Source organism: Vitis riparia, chromosome 16, assembly GCF_004353265.1.
Source record: "Vitis riparia cultivar Riparia Gloire de Montpellier isolate 1030 chromosome 16, EGFV_Vit.rip_1.0, whole genome shotgun sequence".
In the NCBI taxonomy this organism is placed as follows: domain Eukaryota; kingdom Viridiplantae; phylum Streptophyta; class Magnoliopsida; order Vitales; family Vitaceae; genus Vitis; species Vitis riparia.
In genome coordinates, this window is record NC_048446.1 from 18708470 (window position 1) to 18730088 (window position 21619).

The 21619-nt window shown below is 31.6% G+C and overlaps 2 protein-coding genes across 5 annotated transcripts; one reads left to right on the plus strand and one right to left on the minus strand.

The window, feature by feature from the left end:
• Positions 1-819: 819 nt before the first annotated feature.
• On the plus strand, positions 820-6104 carry LOC117933944 (putative septum site-determining protein minD homolog, chloroplastic). The gene is made up of 2 exons (XM_034855531.1): positions 820-2021; positions 4713-6104. The coding sequence occupies exon 1, from the start codon at positions 928-930 to the stop codon at positions 1927-1929; it is 1002 nt and encodes a 333-aa protein (XP_034711422.1). The 5' UTR covers positions 820-927; the 3' UTR covers positions 1930-2021; positions 4713-6104.
• On the minus strand, positions 4686-14526 carry LOC117933943 (UDP-N-acetylmuramate--L-alanine ligase-like). Of its 4 annotated transcripts, none has more exons than XM_034855528.1 (14): positions 14212-14526; positions 11076-11281; positions 10760-10830; positions 9871-9959; positions 9597-9647; positions 9016-9111; positions 8824-8900; positions 8009-8204; positions 7357-7431; positions 6795-7045; positions 6619-6688; positions 6449-6544; positions 5371-5449; positions 4686-5216 (listed from the first exon to the last, which is right to left on the minus strand). In XM_034855528.1, the coding sequence occupies exons 1-14, from the start codon at positions 14509-14511 to the stop codon at positions 5155-5157; spliced, it is 1719 nt and encodes a 572-aa protein (XP_034711419.1). In that variant the 5' UTR covers positions 14512-14526; the 3' UTR covers positions 4686-5154. The 4 variants fall into 4 exon arrangements, with proteins under 4 accessions (XP_034711419.1, XP_034711418.1, XP_034711420.1 ...); XM_034855527.1 differs by having other exon boundaries at positions 8009-8213; XM_034855529.1 differs by lacking the exon at positions 7357-7431 and having other exon boundaries at positions 8009-8213.
• Between the last annotated feature and the right edge of the window lie 7093 nt (positions 14527-21619).

Consider the following 21619-nt stretch of genomic DNA (forward strand, 5'->3'; position numbering starts at 1 on the left):
GTGGGTCTACCCATTTTTTTGGTCGAGTGGTGAATTTTGCTACGATTGATACCTCCTAATGGGGTTCAGGACTTTGCCATGAATGAGTACCTAGAACTACATCGATCAAATAGTGTTTCTTGGTCGAGAAGTGTTCCTCGACCTGTTTAAGCTTTAAGTTGCTCGTGAGTTCGCCCTGGCCAAGCTTAAAAGAACACAAAATGAAGCACTAGGAAGAAACTATCAGGTTGCCCTCAAAATGCTCATATGGTGTAGATATTAAGGGTTGCGACAAGACGTGAACGAGGAACAAACCCCAAAAGACAATCTTGTCATATCACATCAATAGAAAGCGTTAGTCAAGAGGGTTAACCACGCGCCATCTGACGCAAATCTACCCAACCGATCATAAGCACAATGTGACTTCCAATATTTGACTCCTAACATGCCACTTCCCTATAAGAAAGCTGACTCATATAGCTTGGAAAGCCTATAAAGGAGGATGAAGAACAAGAGAGAAGGTAGATCATCTTCCTTAATAACCAAAATACCCACCAATAGAGAAAATGACATTTAGAAGTTGGCAACTCGCTCAAATCATCAATGGATCAACACATCGAGAAAAGTTGAACATTAACACTATAAAAATATCAAATATGAGTATAAAAAGAATAATCGAAAATCAAAATAAATGATTTGGGTAAAATTCGTAACTAATTAAAAAGAATAATCGAAAATAAAAATAAGTGATATGAGTAAAATTATGAACTAAAATTATCCCAAAATTTGAGTAAAATTACTTAAGACATGAGTCACAGAAGTGTAGGCGGCGAGCAAAGTCGAGTTTTCAGCGCCTCCTCTCTTACATGCTCATCCAAAAAGAAATGAAGCCCCTCCCATAAACCCTGGAATCTCTCTCTAGATCCCCCTTTTCTCCCTCTCCAGAAAATGTTGTCTCCCCAACTCCTCCCCAAAACCCCTAATCCATTATCTTCTATCTACACGCCAAACCCTTTTAAATCCTTAAACCCCAAAACCCTCAAACCCTCCAAGCCAAACTTCAAGCCCAAACCTCACAACCCCACTACCATTCAATCGGTTCTTCAGTGGAACCGCAAACCCCAGCTCGCCGGGGACACCCCCCGCGTCGTCGTCATCACTTCCGGCAAAGGCGGCGTCGGCAAGACTACCACCACCGCCAATGTCGGCCTCTCCTTAGCCCGCCTAGGCTTCTCTGTCGTCGCCATTGACGCCGACGTCGGCCTCCGCAACCTCGACCTCCTCCTCGGCCTCGAAAACCGTGTGAACTACACCGTCGTTGAAGTCCTCAACGGCGATTGCAGACTCGACCAAGCTTTGGTTCGCGACAAGCGGTGGTCGAATTTCGAGTTGCTGTGTATTTCAAAACCCAGATCGAAACTCCCGATTGGATTCGGAGGAAAAGCCCTAACTTGGCTTGTGGATGCCCTTAAAGCTCGTGAAGAAGGATCGCCGGACTTCATTCTGATTGATTGCCCAGCCGGCATTGACGCCGGATTCATTACGGCGATCACTCCGGCGAATGAGGCGGTTTTGGTGACCACTCCGGATATTACGAGCTTGAGAGATGCTGATAGAGTTACTGGACTGCTCGAGTGCGATGGAATCAAGGATATAAAAATGATTGTGAACCGGGTTCGGACGGATATGATAAAAGGCGAAGACATGATGTCCGTTCTTGATGTTCAAGAAATGCTAGGATTGGCATTGTTGGGAGTGATTCCAGAGGATTCCGAGGTGATTCGGAGCACAAATAGGGGGTACCCACTTGTGTTGAATAAGCCTCCCACATTGGCAGGATTGGCATTCGAGCAAGCAGCGTGGAGGCTTGTTGAGCAGGATAGTATGCAGGCTGTTGTGGTAGAGGAGGAGCCAAAGAAGAGAGGGTTTTTCTCATTTTTTGGAGGATAAAATCAAGCACATCGTAGGACTGTTCTGGTTAATGATGGTTTTTGGAGTTTGAAGTAGGAGACAAGGACCAAATTTCGAAGCTGTGTACAGTTGTAAGTAGAGTTTGTCTCTCCACATTTGGATTTTATTTTATTTTTTTTAATGTGTCTTTGTGCTTTGCTAGCAGTTTTGTTTGGTGCTTTAATCGATCAATTGTTTGCAGACCAAGTTTCTGTACTGAAAAATTCTTGTTTGTAGCAATCAAATGTATTGAATCCAATGATATGGAAGGCTCTGAATTCTTGAAGATCAAAATTAATTGAACTCAGAACTTGTTTGATATGTGATATATGAAACCTTGAGGAGTGAATTTTGAATTCAAATGGCTGCTTAGAATTTGAATGATTGCTATATATGTACTTTGCGATAGTTTAGCAACTTTATGAAATCAGATTACATTTTTGTAATAGAGCTTGCAAATGTTTTTTTATAATAAGTGAAATCTTATGTGATGAATGCCTCCTCATCTGCCATGGAGTTAACCACTTAATGCATCCTTAATTGTCTTAAGCGCCACCCAAGACCATGACCTTTGTGCTATCTTTAAAAATAGAAACTTTCTTGGGGGGTAGGTGAACTCCAAACACCTTATGTGAGATAGAGATACTAGAATCTAATACTCAAAAGTCTAAATGTTATAGAGAGATTTCAGAGAAAATCTTTTTCATCTTTAATATGTTTTCAAAATAAATCATCCTTGTCAACATGGGGAATCACATTCTTCCTTATCATTAAATTCTCTGATGGACCTTGGATTCCATTGGCCATAACTACCTTCCATATACTACTAATTCACAAATAGAACATCCATGTTTAAATTATTTGATGGAAAGAAGACCCAGAAATGGTTCTTAAGTGGAGTCTGTAGAGTTATTATCATACCAAAAACTTTGTTATACAAAGACAATTAGGATGAATCGTGTTTGACACAATGATTGATGTAGGTTTTGTTGGAGTGCATGATATATACGTTGTGCATTCAAATCCTATAAGCTTAAGCTTTTAGGAAAATTAGTAGATCGGATTTTCGTTTAGCGGGAGGTCATGTGTTCGAGCCTCATTGTATATTTATTTCCCCAATTCATTAAGCCTAAAGGAGGCTAATTGTGATTGTTTGCTTACAAGCATATGTATCTCTCCATATGGTATAGACTTGCACACGAAGGAGCATGTTGAAGAGTATGATATATATTATGAACTCAAATCCTACAGGTTTAAGTTTTTAGTAAAATTGATTATTTAACATAGTACTACAGGAAGAAGAAGGCTTGGAAGGTTGCTCCATTGTGTCTGTTTTAGGCTTTATGGCGGGAGAGGAATAGGAGGGTTTTTGACAACTATGAAAGCACAGATCAAACAATTAAAAATTCTTTCATGTATCTATTTTGAGATTGGATTAGATTGTACATTGAGAGTGGTTCTTTATTGTTGTTAGACTTTGTGGATTGGGTAGGCCCTCGGTAGGGCGCAATAGTGGGTTTTTGTGTCTTTGCGCCTTTTTTGCCCTTCTTTCTTCGTATACAACGTGTATACTTTCTTTCTTTTAATACAATTCTTATTTACCTATATATATATATATATATAAAGTAGTAGAACTTCGTTTGGTGGGAGGTCATGTGTTCAAACTTTATCACATGTTTATTTCTCCACTTTATTAAATCCAAAATGGGTTGCTTGTAGTTTGTTTATCTGTGGGCTTGTGTGTGCTTTTGTGTCTCTCCATGTATAGGTATGGGCTCGCACATGCAGGAGGGTTTTGGAGGGCATGATATACATTGTGGGTCCAAATCTTATAAACTTAACCTTTTAGGAAAATTGGTAGTTCAACAAGTTTGGTTATGAGATTTCATTTCATCTAGAAGGATGCGCATAATATCGGTATGTTATCACTAGATACCTAAAACCATCATTTGCTTGAAAGACAAAGCTAATTAAAGACAAACTAGTAACCAGCTAAATTGCCTTCAGAGGAGCAAAAATGAGAGTGAAGTGAAATAAAAGAAACAAGATTCTGTATTAGGTTTCGATATTGCTTTATTGGCTTAGTTACATAACATATGTTGTTATAATAACTAGGACTTGAAGCATCTCTTTTACAATTCCAAAAGTTACCATATTGGGAACTCAGGTTAGCTGGTCTATAGATGCCTTTGGTCGTCCTATTTTTCTTTGCCATATTGTTTAAAGGTACTTAAAAAGTCAAAATATCATGCATCCTTTCCATGTTGAACAGAAGGGCATTATGGTATTCTCATTCTGTTTGGCACTCTGGCCTAGACCTTCCTCAAGGTTCAGCTCTTTGTGTGTTTATTTATGGTGTGGGAAGTGATGTGGGAAAAGATTCTCATATTGCCTTAACAGAGATATAGGGGTGTTTCTCTTATGAGTTGGTGCCTCTGTACATCAAGAGGATTATTGATGAATCACATTCTTTTCAATCCTTTCAGGCAAAGATATGTTCCTTAGATCTTGTTATTAATGATTTCTTAGGTTAAATGTTCTGTGGGGATGCTGTTTCCTGGTTTTGCCTTCCATTTCTGGTCTCATTTTCTTTTTCCTTGTCACCCTTTTAGGGTGGTTCTCTGCATGCATTTTGTACATGTTTTGCACCAGGATTGTCCCTTTTTGTGAAATGGCAAAGAAAAAGAATATCTTGCATTGGTATCTATTCCCAGTTGAGCGATCTTATATTGGATAAAAATGTTAGGTGGGAAATATGATCAGAAACTTTACTATATCTGCAGGACTCAATTTACAGAATGCAACAATATATGCCAATCCATGTCTTTCAATCGTTTACATATTTTAAATGCGAATCACCATAGGAGACATTACATTTCCAATGAATGAGAACCGCAACGGCATTGTCATGCAAGAATGCCATTACAGATCCAGAACAAATGAGATCCCTAATACGATCCATCGCCTGGGCAGTTTGCATGTTTCCTGGGAACTTTGTAATAACAAGTTTGAGATGGCAATTTTCAGAACTTTAATGAGAGGCAACAAATGAATTCAGGCAAAGCCAAAAAACTGAACAAAGCTGGCCTCTGGCATGTGCCTTCTCCGTGAGAGCCTTCATGTGGATCTAAAGCTACTCACATGCCCTGTTCGTGTCAATCACCACCATGCCATTCGTCAGTGAAGCACAAATAGCAGCAGAGCTTCAATGACCAACTCGGGCTTTCACTTTTGCAGCCTTCCCTGCAATTCATGGAACAACTTTGACCCCACGGTAGTAATATCACCTGATCAATGAAAACCCAGATGGAGAAGCTATCAGCATTACAATTTCCTTAACAAAATAGAAGAATGCTATATAAAGCTATCTGTTTTCAATATCTAGACCAAATTGGATGAAAGAAATCCAACTTTGCACAGCTTATCAAGTGAATTGAGTACCTGCTCCAAGTGTAAACACAACTGTTTCTCGATCAGGTTCCAAGGATATCTGATGCGCTAACTTGTCTACCACATCCCCCTTAGAAAGCCAACAAGAAAGTAACAATAAATGGAGCATAAACTATAATCAGAGGGCAACTTGAGTAAAACACATTATCTTGGAAGTGAGTTGTTGATAAATCTAATCCCTTTTGCCTTTCTGCTTAAGCAAATTGTTCTACATTAAGGAAACCAGTCACCAATTGGCAATTCTGCTTTCCAAATTGGTACAAAAGCACAAGAGCTAGACAAAGATCATCTTCAGCATCCTGTTGGTAAACCATTCCAGAATGTCTCCAATAGTTCAAGAACGACAGTTTCATTTCCCACTAGGAAGCATTTCTGATTTTGTCTTAAAAACAATCTTCCTAACATCCAGGTTTCTGATAAATTCTTATGATATAGCGTGCCTATAGTAAAATTGACAAAAGGGAGAAAATTTCTAATCTTGTAATGTTGGGATGGTGTGGCTATAGTGGAATTCCAAAGTTTCTTTTTATTTTTACGTTCCCTAAAATAAAAGGAAGAACAATAATTTGGAGAGAAAAATAACACAGAAGGGATTTGTATCTCCACTGAAAGCTTAAGATTGCTTTCCACTTTTGGTTAGTAAAAAAGATAGTAAGAGCATGTTTAGTAACGGTTTCAAAAACAATTTTTGAGAATAATTCTTAAAAACAATTCTCAATTCTTCAGAATCCAAATACTCATTTTTATTTATTTATTTTGCATAACATCCATCCAGAATGATTTGTATACATCTATATGCACAATTTAATTAGTTTTCCTTTTTTTCTCCATTTTCTAGGAAATCAAACAGAACAGAGGTTTTATTATTTGATCCCAACTTGTGTTCCAGCATCATGTATCCTACATTTATTCAGACATTGTATTCCGTTTTTGTTTTCCAAATTGATAAAATCTTAACAGATCAGGAATTCCCTAAACAAACATTTCAAGGGTTCCTCATGCATATTAAAGTTAACATCTTCAAATATCAATCAATTTCCAGAAATTCGAAAACTGAATTTGGGTGTACCAGGGAAGGGATGTACTCAGATGGTGGCCCAATGATAGAAGTAGCCAGATCCTTTCCGCTGACATTCCAAACATTAGTTTCTCTGGCGGCATAAATCTGAAATCAAATCAAATCATTAGTAGCCCTTTGCCACCGGAAACTGAGAAAATGGTGGACCAAGACATTCATACCTCTGTAACCAAAACTTGGTCTGCATCACTGAATGCAGTGGCAAAGTCACTCTTCAGTGCTGCCAGACGACTGCAAAAATGACCAAATATCATAAACTGGCACAAGGTAATACTACTCGTATTGTGGAATAAACTGTGCTCACAGAACATTATTCCCGTTTTACTTGAGCTATGACCTGTAAGTATGAGGCTGAAATACCACCAAAAGAGCCTTCAATGGGAACCTTTGGCGTGCTGCTTGGAGAACTGCCCGAACCTCCGTTGGATGGTGAGCATAGTCGTCATATATATGGCATCCACATACAGTACCTATCAGCTCAAAACGTCTAGAAACACCAACAAAATTGTTCAAGTGTATCTTCACGCAATTGATTGATTCATAACTTTGTCTTCCATCACTAACCAGTGCCATCACTGTGGCAATAACCTGCATGTTGAGATATAAAAGAATAAAATTAAGAGAGCAACAACAAGAAGTGCATAACGATTCTACCAGTGAGAAGTACATACAAGGAATGAACCACATAAAAATATGCAAAGCTTTAAATATTTCTGATTTTAATATAAGTAAGAATAAAAAAGAAATGTAAATCAATCTGTGGCCAAAAGTCCATATGATGGAGTGGCTGAAAAATTGGAGATAATGAATCAAGCCTACATGAAATGACCCATAAACCAGAGAACCTGCAAAACCTGTCATGAAGAAAAGTAAAATTTGACAAGGTTTTTTTAACTCACTGCTAATGAATTGAGAACATTATGAACTCCGGGTATCTGTAGGGTGATGTTTGCCACTGGATAACCCCTGTGACACTGCAGGAAAGTAACAGTTTATTTTTAACTTTTTGTGAAGTTATCAATGTTGCATGGATGTTTACAAGTGCATAAGGAATGCAAAAGAACTGGATCAAACCATACATGATTTCATTATGAAATCCCGCATAGGGCATTGCATATAAATATATCAATTTATACATATATATATATGAAAATACGAAAATTATATTGTTTACACATAAATATATAATTAACTTTTTAAGAAAGACAATTCCTCAGATATCTTCCATTCATAAGTAGATAGGAGGATGATGTTTGAGATTATGCAATTTTTTTCCAATCCCTGTAATGCTTACTTTGACAAAATAAAAATAAATAGAATCGTATAAAACCAAACTCCTTTTCATGCCAAGCTAAGCCATGTGAGCCTTTTCAGAATTTTAATCAATTTTTTATGTATAAAAATATTGGAAATGGATTTTAGAATTAGTTTACAACCTTCCAACTCTATTTCCAATATAGGGCATAAAATCATTTGATATTCTTCTAGTCTTCTATAATTGGATTGGTCTACAAGGAAGAAAAAAGGTAATACAAACAACAATACACTTACCAGTACAAAATCACTACCACCTTGTGAGTTAGGACGAATCGATAATGCATGCCATTCATTAGTTCTTGAAATTCCAAAAGTTGTTATTCTGTAGCCATCACTGCATTTATCTGAATTCAGAGTTGACAACTTCCCACTTGAATGGTCTGCTACAGTTGATTCTTCTCTGTCATCCAGCAATGAGCATGCACCTGCACTGCATTGCCTCTTGAAAAGCAAATTATTGAATTAGAATCTGCTAAAGATAAACCTGAATGCAATAATTTTCTTAGACTGAATCAATTGCAACATACAAACACATAGGATTTATGAATGAGCAGCCAGAGTTAAAAAATTCGAGCCTAAAATCCTTTGCCTTGAAGAAGAAAACAGTGGGGTTGACCACATGGTTCATGATCTGCTACATGGCTTAAATCCCTTCATCTACTAGTTCCTGATCATTCACTTTGAGAACAAAGTTAAGTTTCCTTTCAGAAATTCTTCTCTTTTATTATTTGAACCCTAGCAGATGCTATATCTAACACAAATTATGTTAATTAAGGGAGGCAAATGTGCTAATTCTATTGCACTTAGAAATCTAACTCATCTATAGACTTAGTAAAACTAGATGCAATTATGCAAACTTATGTTATTTACCAAGGTGAGAAACGCAAGTCCACACACAATCTTTCTTATCCTATGGGAGAGATTCATTATGAGTAAACCAGAAAGACAGTAACAGTTAGTTTGTGTAGATAATAAGTACTGTACTCAAACCTGTTCAATGCATCACAAGATACATAACCAAAAGTGGGAAATAGTTGACCAAAGTATACCTATCCCCACATAAAATGAGATGTCCACCAACCCTGATTTGTTTCAGGAACCTCCTAAAAATAGCTTTGACTGCTTCCTAATTCACAGGAAAAATATTTAGTAAGTATACACCATGTGGTCAGATAATCAGCGCAAAGGCTTAATCAATTATCACTGGTTTCCATTCATGAAGAGCTAATCAATTTTCAAACCTCATCTGGAAAGATATCAACATGCTCCCAATCGACATTTGTAACCACAGCTATGTAAGGCAGTAATCCCAGGAAGCAACAGTCATATTCATCAGCCTGTCTCGAATGTAAATTCACATGAGGGCAAAGGTGAAATTCCCCAGAAACAGGACATGCAAAAATGGGAAGAAGTACAATCCTAGTCACTAATCAGTCTCCAAGCAGAAAAAAGGGTATGAAAAGAAGTTCATAGCCATTTAAAAAATGTTGCTGCTTATATTTCAGCATTCCACTAATGAGGAGTATATATTTCAATAACAATAGAGCCTTAAAAGGGATAGTCAACCCTTCAACCAAAGAAAAATACAATTTTTGATACCTTTGTTTCGTCTGTGCTGACTGGCAAAACTGCATTAATATTTTTAGGTGCAAAACAAACTTCTAGAGGAAATAGTCATTCAATAGTTTTTAAGAAGCAAAGACATACTTATAATTTGTTTAAGTATAAATGAATATCCTCATATATACTGTAAATTTTCACCCAGCTTATCATACAAATTACAAAATCAATTCTATCATGAAAAAACGACTGAGAGAAGTACCTCCAAAACAAAATTGCGACCACTTCCTGACATAATATTTCCTCCTCCAAACTGCAAAAGTGCATTTTGATCATTTCCAATTTCTGTTGATAAATTCAAAATGATACTTCAACTATTGCTAATTGAACAATGAATGTATGTATGTACAAATAAAGAGGTCCTTTACAATAGAAACATAAAATGTTTGGACACTAAAAGTAGTAACTAAGAAATGCATTTTACAGTCCGAAAAGATTCAGATTTTTCTCCCAAAATGCAGGAGATAAAATGATACCTGTGGCACTTGTGCCCCAACTACGGCTGTAAGATCATCTCCCATTGATTTTAAAACATAAGCAAGCATACTTGCTGTTGTACTCTTCCCTGCATTAATCATTATAATTAATTGAAGGTAAGCATGATGGTTTAAAATGAATAGCATTGCAATTATTTTAGCAGAAAAGAATAAAATATGAAATACAGTGACTAATATCAAACCATCGTACTTTCACTCTCTTCAAGCAAGAGGGCAAATGAATCTCAACTTATTCACAGTGACAAATATGCTTTATCAAACATTTAAGCAAGATAGCACTAAAAATTAACTACAGTGAAGATGATACAAACAACTTGGTTGGTTAAAACCATAATTCTCACAAATGTATCCAACACTAAAATAATGTTTGGACGAAACCTCATAATTTTGGTTTTGTTTTCTCTTTCAACTAGGACAGAAGTTGATTTTGAACTTAAAACTCAAAAACCTGAGATCCACTGTAACAGATCCATTCACATAAAATTGGGTAAGGACTCATAAAATCAGGCAGTGGATAAATTCAGAACAACATATCTAGAACCAATGCATTCTAAGACTAGAACTGATAACACTTTTTTCTTTTTTTCTTTTTTCCTATCAAAGCACTTCTATAAAGTCTCATTAGGTTATGGAGAAAAGATATAACCACACAAGCATTATAACTTAAAACCTAATAAAAGAAAAATTATCCACTCAACTGGGTCTAGTTAAGATAAACTTTTCATATTTTTTAGCAACAAAAGCAACATAAAACATAGGATTTGGAGAGTTCCTTTTCCTTTCTTGTCTTTTTCACAGACTTCTATGAAGAAAATATAGAAATAAAGAAAGTAACAGTCATACTTAAGCCTGAATAGAATTTTCTTACCATGAGTACCACTAACAGCAATGAGATTGTAGTGCTCTGTGAGCTTTCCCAACCAATTAGCTCTCTTATATCTATAATAACAAGACATTAAGAACAGATGAAATGTGATTACCAATTACATTTAACATAGTAATACTTGTCACTTGGATATGGAAATAAATTGTTCCACAATTCAGTACAAGAAAAGTTTGATGAAGATATAGTTTGGTTAACATTTTGTGGACCTTATCCAGTTTCTAAAAGCAAAATCTGAAGCAAATTTTTCTTTTAAGAAACAAGAAAAGTACTTTGAAATTTGTAGCATCAATATACGCACACTGGTATTCCAACAGACTTGGCATGTAAAATCTCTAGATTATCTTGGGGAATAGCACTTGAAACAACAATTGCATCAGGTAAGCTGGACCCGTTGTTCCTCTGTATGTTTGACTCTGAATGACCTAAATGCAATTGTGCCCCAGCCTCTTTCAGTCCATCCATGAAGCTGCTCCACACAATATCCGAGCCACTAACCTCAAACCCCTATAACCAATTAAAATATAAGCGTCCAAATTATAAAATAAATAAATAAATAAATAAATCAAGATTAGCTTACAAGCAATACAATTAGACCCGAACATGATGCTCAACAAATCTCAAGGTTTATGATAATGTAATCTGCGTTTTGCAAATCCAACATTGTTCATGAGGAGAAAAATCAATTGAGTTAGAAAATGTTGGAAAATAAAGAAATCAAAATCACCCAAGAAAAGCAAGAAAGCCTGGACTTAAACTGATCCTAGTACAACTACTTGGCTCAGTTGAGTTGAGTTTAATTTGTTCTTGGGAGAAAAATGAGACTTGAAATTGTGCTTGTAACACCCCAAATTTATTGTTACGGAAAAAAATGTAATTAGAAGTAAATAAATAAATTAAATAAATTTAATAAAGGTAAAGAGGTCTTTTCACATTTAAAAAGCCCTAGAAATAAATTAGATTTTTCTGACTTTCTTGTACAAAAACCCTTTTACACGAAGATCAAAGAGATCACAGAATGTAGGGCAATGTAAGGTTGAAGATTTGAGAGCGTAGGGTTTGAAAATCAATTTTTTTAGGTAAGATTTTAACGCTTAGATTAGTATTTTATATTCGTTAATTAGTTTTAAACACTTTAGATATTCTTTGGAAATCTCAATCTAGATTAGGGTTTGTTAATTTAATTTTTAGATAAAAAAATATTGAAAATTTACGAATATAGTTTGATTTATTAATGGAGATTGAAAATATTTTATTATTCAAATGAATAGATCTAGACAAATAAATAAATAGAAGAAAAAAATTATAGTTTCATGGAAAAAAACACATGTAGATGTGCGTGTACTATGTGGAAAAAAAAAGAAAAGAAAAGAAAAAGGCTAGAGTATGTGCTTCGAATGGAACCATCAAATAGTTAAAATATATATATATATTAAATGACATGAAAGGCATGTAGGTGGTTGTGTAGCAGTGTTGTGGGGTTAAGGAAAAAAAAAGGATGCGTGTAGACGAGGAAGAAAATAATGCGCGTTAATATAATAATCATAATGGGACGAAACCTCACATGAGGTTGATTGTTTTCATTTTTAGGTTTTTGTTCGGTATTGGACTTGAAAATTAATAAAAATAATAATATTTAGTTTTAAGTTAACAAATGAAATAATAGCAATAAAAGTTTAATGCAATAAATAGAAAGAACAAATTTTTGAGAGATTTAGTTAAAAATAATAATAATATATTGATAAATTCTTGGATACTATTTTCATAAAAATTTGGAAACTTTTTTTTTAAATTATTATTGGTTAGGAAGTTGAAAATGATATTAGTGGTAATAATATCGATATAAAAAATTATTATGATTGTCTAATTTATAAATTTTAGATAAATAGTCAATAGTAATATATTTTATTTTATTTTTTTTGTTATGTTAGATGAGAAGTAGATTCTTTAGGATTAATTTTTCCAAGGTTTTTCAATGCTTCTTTGATGTAAGAGAAATTAATATAGATTTTATAAAAGAAAACATTTCTTTTTATATGTTATTTTGAATTAAAAAAAATCTTATTTTTATATTTTTTTAATAGGTAAATAAAATGTTATTTTTAGTTTTATATATGGATCAAATATATATTTTGCATGAAAAATATGTTAGAGTCTTTTCCTTTGTTTATAATAGAAAAATTGTGGAGATATTATGTTTTTATTCTGTAAGTTTGAATCAATGAAACAAAGTGTTTGACTCTAATCAATGAGTTATAATTGTTGACATATTTGGCTTGAATCACTAGGTTATAATTGTTGACATTTTCGGCCCTAGTCAACAGGTTATAATTGTTGACCTTTACATTTCTTGGTAGGAAACATAATTGTTCTTAACCCCAACCTATGGAGGTTTGGTTAAAGGTTAATAGTACTAGTAGTGTTTGGTTCCGTCCACCTTAGAAGGAACAAATTTAAGGTTAGTCACCCATTTGTAAAGTCTCACCTAATTGGGTTTGTTATTCAATAACCAAAGTAATAATATTTTGGATGCATTTGATTTGGATTTGATATGAAATTGTTTTGACATAGATATGAAAATGTTTTGTTGAAAAGTTTTAGATGCTTTAGCATGTTTGAACTCAAAAGGTTTTATAAAAATGATTATATATTATATCCCATATCTATAATCATAACTGAAAATGTTTTATTCATGAAACTGTATTAATATTTCTTATTAGGCTTTGAGTTCATTCACATTTGTTGACAATAGGAGTGACAGTTAGGATGAGATTTTGTCGTCATTAGGATTTTGGTTTAAACTTTATTTTTGGACGTTGTTTAAAAGTTAGAATATTATTACTATTTGAATTGTTAAGTTTAAAGTTGTTTTGACAATAACAATTTGGTTGATGTTTTAGTTTTAAAATTGAGATTCGAGGATTATAGAATTTTGCATTACTACTCAACAAGAATTTGATGAGTTATAAGGTGATTGTTTGGGTCAAGTCAAGCTTCAGGTTTGAGGTGTGAAATGACCATCACGTCCGAGACTTGGGGACAGAGCTTTCCTTGATTTTCCTCCATATTCTCATGATCTAACTGGGGTGTTGATTTTCCCCCATTTTTAGGGATCAAGCAAGTTAAAAAGTACACAGTGAGCATGATACTTCTATTTAGCTCCTACTTGAATTCCTCATTTTTCTACAAAAAAAATTTGGACTCCTTAATTTTCCTCCATTTTCTCGGAAACCAAATATAGGGTCAATTTCATGTTAATTAAGACCCTAAGCAAACCCAAGACTCGATTTAACTCAACTTAATACAACAATTCTGGTCTGTTCCGGTTGAGCCCTCATATTTAAGAAACAAAAACAACATCGAATATCAGACCCAAAAACTCTTTTCTTTCCTTTTCTCAGCAACCAACCAAGTGTTAGGGTTTAGCAAAAGCTTACTTGTTTAAGAGCGAGCATAGCGAGAGCTGACAACCCACTACCTCCAATACCCACAAAGTGAATCCAACCTTTTCGATTGCCCAACACCAAAGATTCTTCATTTTTTATGTCCGCACGCGATCTCGTTGAAAATGATACTCTACTGCTCTCTTCCAAGTTCGAGGCGAGTGTTTGAATTTGGAGGGTCCTGCAGGAGAAAGTAGCATTTCTAGGACGTACCATAAAATGGGTCATAATTTTCTCGAGAAAATTCGTGGGAAAATGAAGTGAATTGGACGGGGAAATTGCAGAGAACTCCATTCTGAAAGATGGAAATGTGGAACTTTCCCGGGAAATTGGCAAGTTCAAAGTTGGGTCATGATGGTCCCTGGGCTGGGTATGAATGTTTATTGGGCCCAATAGTGCAGGTAGGTTTATGGGCTTTTATAATTGAGGTAAGCCCAGTTTCAACCTGCTTCAAAATGTCTGAGACTTTTTATCTAATCACTGAGTTGATCTCCATTCGTCCGTTTGGTCAGATCACTTTTAGTCTATAACATTTTCATTACTATCACTTTCATTATAAACGCAGAATAATTAACAGCATATTTTGTAATTATTTTTTTAAATAGTTCTGAAAAATAATTATTGAAAACTGTTTTTGAAAACTATTTTATAATATTTTACAAAATAAAAATATATTTGAAAACCTATAATATTTTAACATATTTTTTAATATGTTTTTAAAATATTTTTTATATTTTAGTATTTTATTTTTAACCATTTTACATATTTCCATCACTATTTTTTTAAAACCGTCTTCAGAAAATAACAAAAATATTTTTTAAAAACATTATATTTTCTTTTTTAAGATTAAACAAAAATTTGACGCGATTATTAGATAAGTCAATTTGAGTCAAATTTGTGTTATGTAAGTTGATCCAAAAATTAGTTATTTATTAAATGAGTGATATGTATTAGGTTTACAGAAAAGAAATGAGTCTGCTATCTTCTGTCATTCACTATATTATATACGGGCTACAAGAAATATGTATGAATTGTATACAAGAGATATAGGTGAGTTGTATGTTTATAATTACAACCTGTATTACATACAGGTTACAAGAAATATGTATGAGCTATATAGTAATGAGGCGGGTTTTTTCGAGTACCCGCCCCTGATGGAACGGAGTTTAATTTTAATAAACAGGTTTGGGATGGGTATGAAATTTTTTTAAAACACGAGGCGGGTTCGGGTATTGCCCCATCCCACCCCGCCCTGCTCGATTATATATAAAATTAATTTTAAATTTTAATTTAATTTAAATTTTAAAATTAATATAATTTAAAATTTTATTTTATTATTTTAATATATAGATAATAATAAAAAAATTAATAAAATAAGTTATAAAAAAATATAATAATTTTATTATTTATAAAATATATTTATTTTAATATAATTAAAAATTTTAAAAGTAATTTTTTTTAAAAAAAAGTTAAATGGTGCAGGGCGGGGCGGATATGGGAAATTGTTTTTAATAAATGAGGCGGGGTTGAAATGCGGGCAATCCGTCTTGAACCCACCCTATTGTCATTCCTATGTTTACAAGAGATATAGGTGACTTGTATGTCTATAATTACAACCGAGATTAAGGGAAAGACTATGAAAAAGGAGATTGAAAGACAATAAATAGTGATTACTTAAAAAATATATGTGTCAAGGTCAATACGTTATCCTTTTAATATGTCAACACGAATGGGAGCTAAACTTCTTTATACTTTATCTAAGTCTTAATAAAAAAAGGTATTATATTTATATAATATATCCAACTTTACCACTCCTACTTCCACCCATCCCCACCCACCCACGAGGCCACGAATAACCCCAAAACCTACCTTCTCCTTCTCAATCCATGACCCCATCTTCCCCATCTTCCCCGTCTTCTTCTTATCTATTTTCTATTTTATTTTATTGAAACATAAAGAGTAATGGAGGGAGGGAATGCTGGCAGCGAAGCAACCTTTTTGAAACAAAATTAAAAAACGGGAGACCAATAGACCATTGTGGGCCCAAGCGCCTGCTGTGGGTGGGCATCCGTCACACGGCTAGCAACCAATGGGCCTACATACAAAAAGGGCATAAAAATAGAAACCTCATATTGGGCTAGGCCCAATCCCATGATGCCACCTAAAGCAAGTACCAGGATAGTGTTGAACATTATCCTCCTTATACAATGTCACACTTCACCAATCAATTAGGTCATACAGTGTCACCACTATTTTAATACACTTTCTTTTCTAGGTTTTGGTCAACATCAATGTGAGCAATAATTTAACTGTCACAACCCACTTTCACATCATCATCTTTTAATACAAGATTAATTAATCATAATCGAGATTAATGGATGTGAAATCTCTATGTGGGATAGAAACCTAATAAAACAAATTGATATTCATTTATAATTAAAAAACTAATCGGGAATAGAAAATATCAAAGAAAATCAAATTTAATTAAAATTTTATTTATTTTAAAATTATTTAATTTTTAATAGTGTATTTGTTTGTGTATTGACTTTAATTTTTCTCAATTTTTTGAGAAAATAACATAGTCATAGGCCTTGTTTAGTGATTATTTTTTAGGACAGAAACTGTTTTCAAAAACAAAAAAAAATAAGAAAACATGTTTGGTAATTAGAAACTTTTTCTATTTTTTGTTTTTAAGAATAAAAAACATGATATTTTTATAGAATATATTTTAGTTGTTTCCTACCTTTTTTTTCATTTGTTTTTTTAGAATTGTTTTAAAAAATAATTATACAAGCATATAAAATAATTAAAAATAAAACATTTGATATAAAACATATTTTAAACTTCAAAACAAACTTTTGTTCTATAAAACATTTAAAAATAATTTTTTAAAATTATTCTCAAAATTATTTTTTAATAAAACAATTATCACCCTAATTTCTTATGATGTAGAAGTTTTTTAGTCCATCCAATTTATTGAAGATGGAGATCATGGCCACTAGGGTCAGGTTTCAAATATGAGAGGAAAGATGAGTCACCCACATGGGGGTGCCATGCAATTCACACATTTCCCATGAGAAAACAAAGTGTTTGGTACATGGGAAAATAATGGCCCAAAAGAGGGGTCACACTGAGCCAACCCATGAAGCTTGCCTGGCCCTGGTGGTGAGTAATGGGTGTAGGCCACTTCACAATCGTCCTTTGTGAGATTGTTGGGAAATTTGATTGGAGGATACCCTTTTTTAAAGGAGATGTAACAGCAAAGAAAATTTTGTTGCTATTCTATTTTTATTTCTACAATTACTTTTGGATTTATTTATTAGTGACAATTATTGGGGTTGTTTGGTTGCAGCACACTAGAATGCGTTTGAGAGTGTTTATAATTAAAAAAGTTATATTTGGTTCTCGAAAAATAATAACGAAAAATAAAAAATAAAAAATAGTTTTAATTTTATTATAAAAATATTTCTTAAAAAATCAAATATAATTAAAATTAGTTAAAAAAAATCATATATTTTAAAATTATTTAATCTTTTAATGTAACTAAATAAGTGAAATGAATTTAAAAAAAACATATAAAAATAATTTATCTACTTTAAATCTATTTTTTATTTTTTTTCATTTTTTCTTTCCTTCTACTTTTTCTTGTTATTTTCTTTTCCTAAAATTTTCAAATAACTAAACATAGCGAAAATGCTTTCAGGAGAAATATTTCCTCTTCTCCAAAAAAATTATTAAAAGTGATTTTTTAAAATTTTATCAAACACTTTATTTTTCTTAAAAAATATTGTCAAATGGACTCTTAACATCAATTATTTTCAATGATTTTTGTCTTTTGCATTTTTTAATCTTATTTTTGTTAATTATTGATTTATTTCATTTTTTTTTCCTAGTTAGGAGGTGTTTGATAAAACTAAAAATTATGTATGAAAGAATTTTAATACTGGATTATAAAGTTATGTTTGATTCTTGAAAAAGAAAAAATGATAGAAAAATAATTTTCTTATATTTAGTGTCAGCATGAAAAATATGAAATTAAAAAAAATATATATTCGTGTAGAGGTGGAAATATAAGTGAAATGATTTTGAATTAACATATAAAAGTAATTTATCAACTTTAAATCTATTTTCTATTTTTCATCACTTTTTCTTTTCTTATATTTTTCCTCTCTATTTTTATTTCTCTTGTAGTTTTTCGCTATCAAACATGGCCTAAGTGTTGAAATTATTAGAAATGAAAAATGTCTCATAATTGTTAATTTTTTCCTATAATATGTGATCATATTTAATTACATTTGTGTAAATATTATTTAACAAGATCAATTTGTTGGGCAACCAAGAGTCGTGGAAGACTAAAATTATAAATGAGGATTTAACAAATTTTATTGGTATTAATATGATGTTATGACTTTTGCAACCATATCATTATGAAATTTAATTTGTACATAACGTTTATGAGTAATGAAGGAAAATAGGAAAGTATAACCTGCGCAATTATATGAATGCATTCAAGTTGATAACCCACCATCACTCATTAATTTGTACATAATGGTAGTAAATAATGAGTATAACTCTCATATGTAAAGTTAAAAGTCCGAGTACACTCTCATTTCTTATGTCTTTTATTGTTTTACTTATAACAGTATATACCATACAAGTAACTCATCTACTATATGTAAGTAGTGAGTTGAAAATCTTGATCAAAACAATTCACGAGGTGACTTAAGCTCACTTTAGAACTGTTATCGGTATTATGGATCAAGGTATAAATACAGTCATTATTTTAGTACTTATATTTATTTATTAGGTTTTATGTATTCAAAATTGATTTTCCAAAATAATTATTTTGAAGTAAAATTTATAAAGTTGAGTTAACAATAATATCTTAGGACTAAGTCTTGAATATAATTTGATTGTTTTACAATTTTCATAGATGAAGGTTGAAAATGATTAATTTTTATAAATTTAATTTTATATTTATTTTATAATCTATTTGAAAAATTAAGTAATACACAATTTCTCATGAAAATAAAAATATATTGTTGGAATAAAGCGATTAAATTTTTATTTAACATTATGTTAGAGTTAAAACAACAAAAAATATTGTCATTTTTTATATTTACATAAATGTAATGACCATTTTTTAACCTTTATTTATTTCAAAAGTAAAAATAAATAAATATATTTTTTTAAATTGTGATGGTTAGGGAAAATATTGACATCTAAACCTTATTTCAATACTTTATTTTACAAAATTTTAAGTAAAAAAATAAAACTTTTTTTTTCAATTAAATTATAATTTTATTACATTAAGTAACTAAAAACAAAATATTTTATTTTTAAAGAAATTAAATTTTGACGTAAATCAATTACAAATAGAGTATGATTTAATATAATTTTTAAGACATGAAAAAAATTGATTTAAAAGAAGACACTTCGAGTATAAATTATGTAATAATAAAACTCTTTATTTTACAAAATAAATAATAAATAATAAATAATAAAAAATTATAAAATTTTAAAGTTCATTTATCGAGAGTCATCATGCAACTCCCTTCTACTAAACAAATTTATCGGTTTTTGAGTAATATTTAGTATTGATTAAATATGAGATAATTTCACTCATCGGGTTTGAATAAATACAATATTTTATAATTTCTTTCATCTTAACTAAAAGCAATGTTTTTTTATTTTTATATTAAATTATTTTTTATATTATAAACTTGATGAACAAAATTATTGAGTTTAAAAAATGAGTTTTCAATTTTTTAGAAGTCCAAACAGATCTTAATAGATAGCCACTAAATTTATTTTATCCCATTATCACAATCACATAATCAAATAATAAAAATAATGATACGTGTAACACCTGCCTATTTTGATATTAAATAAATTTAAATCTATTCAAACTTTAAATTATAATAAAATAAAATAAAAAACAACAACAAAAATACAAAAGCTGCCGGACTTTTTCGATGACTGAATATTTTATTTTCCAAGATAAAGTATGACATGGAAGATTTCTAATAATTTAAGTGAGAATTAGCGCATGAAAAGGGACTTTATGGGTCCCATGTTAAATCATAGAACTTAGCAATGGAGAAGACCTTCCAATACTCAAATTAAATCATAGAAAAAATAGAATTATTTTTAATTCATTATTGCATTTGAATTATTTACTAGTAACATGAGTTGAATAATCAACCAAAATTTTTTGTCAAAATTTTGACTTTCCTCGATCGCAAGATGGGTTAATTTCACTTACATCCCTCAAGTTTTACGGTATAAGGTCCATATAAATGTATTTTGAGTCTTTGACTATAAAATCAAAATTTTAAAGAATTATTAAGCATAGCTACCTAAAATCTCTCTAAAAAATTTATTAGGGATGTTAATTACTTATGTTCAAAACCAAAATCAGACTAAGTAGGTGTTTAATAAAACCTAATATTTATAACTTAATAACTTAATTTGATTTTAAGTTAAATTATTTTTAAATAATTGATTTAAAACTTATTATTTATTTTATACTTTAAGTGTTAAGATTGTGTGATAAAGTTAACTTAAATTTTATTCTAAATTATCAAATTAATATATTTATTATCGTTAATTTTAACTAATTTTTATATTTCAAAGTAATAAAGTTATTTCTTAAGTCTTCATATTCAAAGCACATCACTATAAAAATATTTATTACAAAAGATAAATTGTAAATGTAAAATGGTAATTATTTAATATATTTTCACTAAATAAGAATAAATAAAGTACAAAAAAATTGAAATTAAGAAAATAAATTAACCATTTCAACTTAATACTTAAAATAATGTTTAATTTTAAATTATGATATTAATGTATTTTATTAATCATACTTAATTTATTTAATAATTTAAATTAAATTATTAAGTTGATTTTTCAAGCACTCAACCACTTAATATATTTATACCAAATATCAAGTATTTGTGTGGATAAAATTAAATCTTACATCCTATTTTGTTATTTCGCTTTCATTCTTCTTCCTAGTCCAAGTAAGAAATGCATCCATCCTAATATTGTATCTTTCTCTATCATTCCACTCAAAGACAATATAAAACACATCAAACTTTTGATTTTTTTTATAAACGAGAACCTTCGATGGCCAAGTCCTTAGGACGAACACATCAAACTTTTGATATTTTTTTATAATCAGGAATCTTCCATGACCAAACCCTTAGGACAAACACATCAAACTTTTGATTTTTTTTAATAATCAAGAACTTTCCATGGCCAAGCCGTTAGAACTCTCATGGGAACCCGATTTCGAAGCAATGACCATATCCGCAACAACCATCACACATCAAACTTTTGATCGATTAGAAAAAATTTGAAAACACACAAGTTTGAAGAAAAAGTTGCACAAACAAGA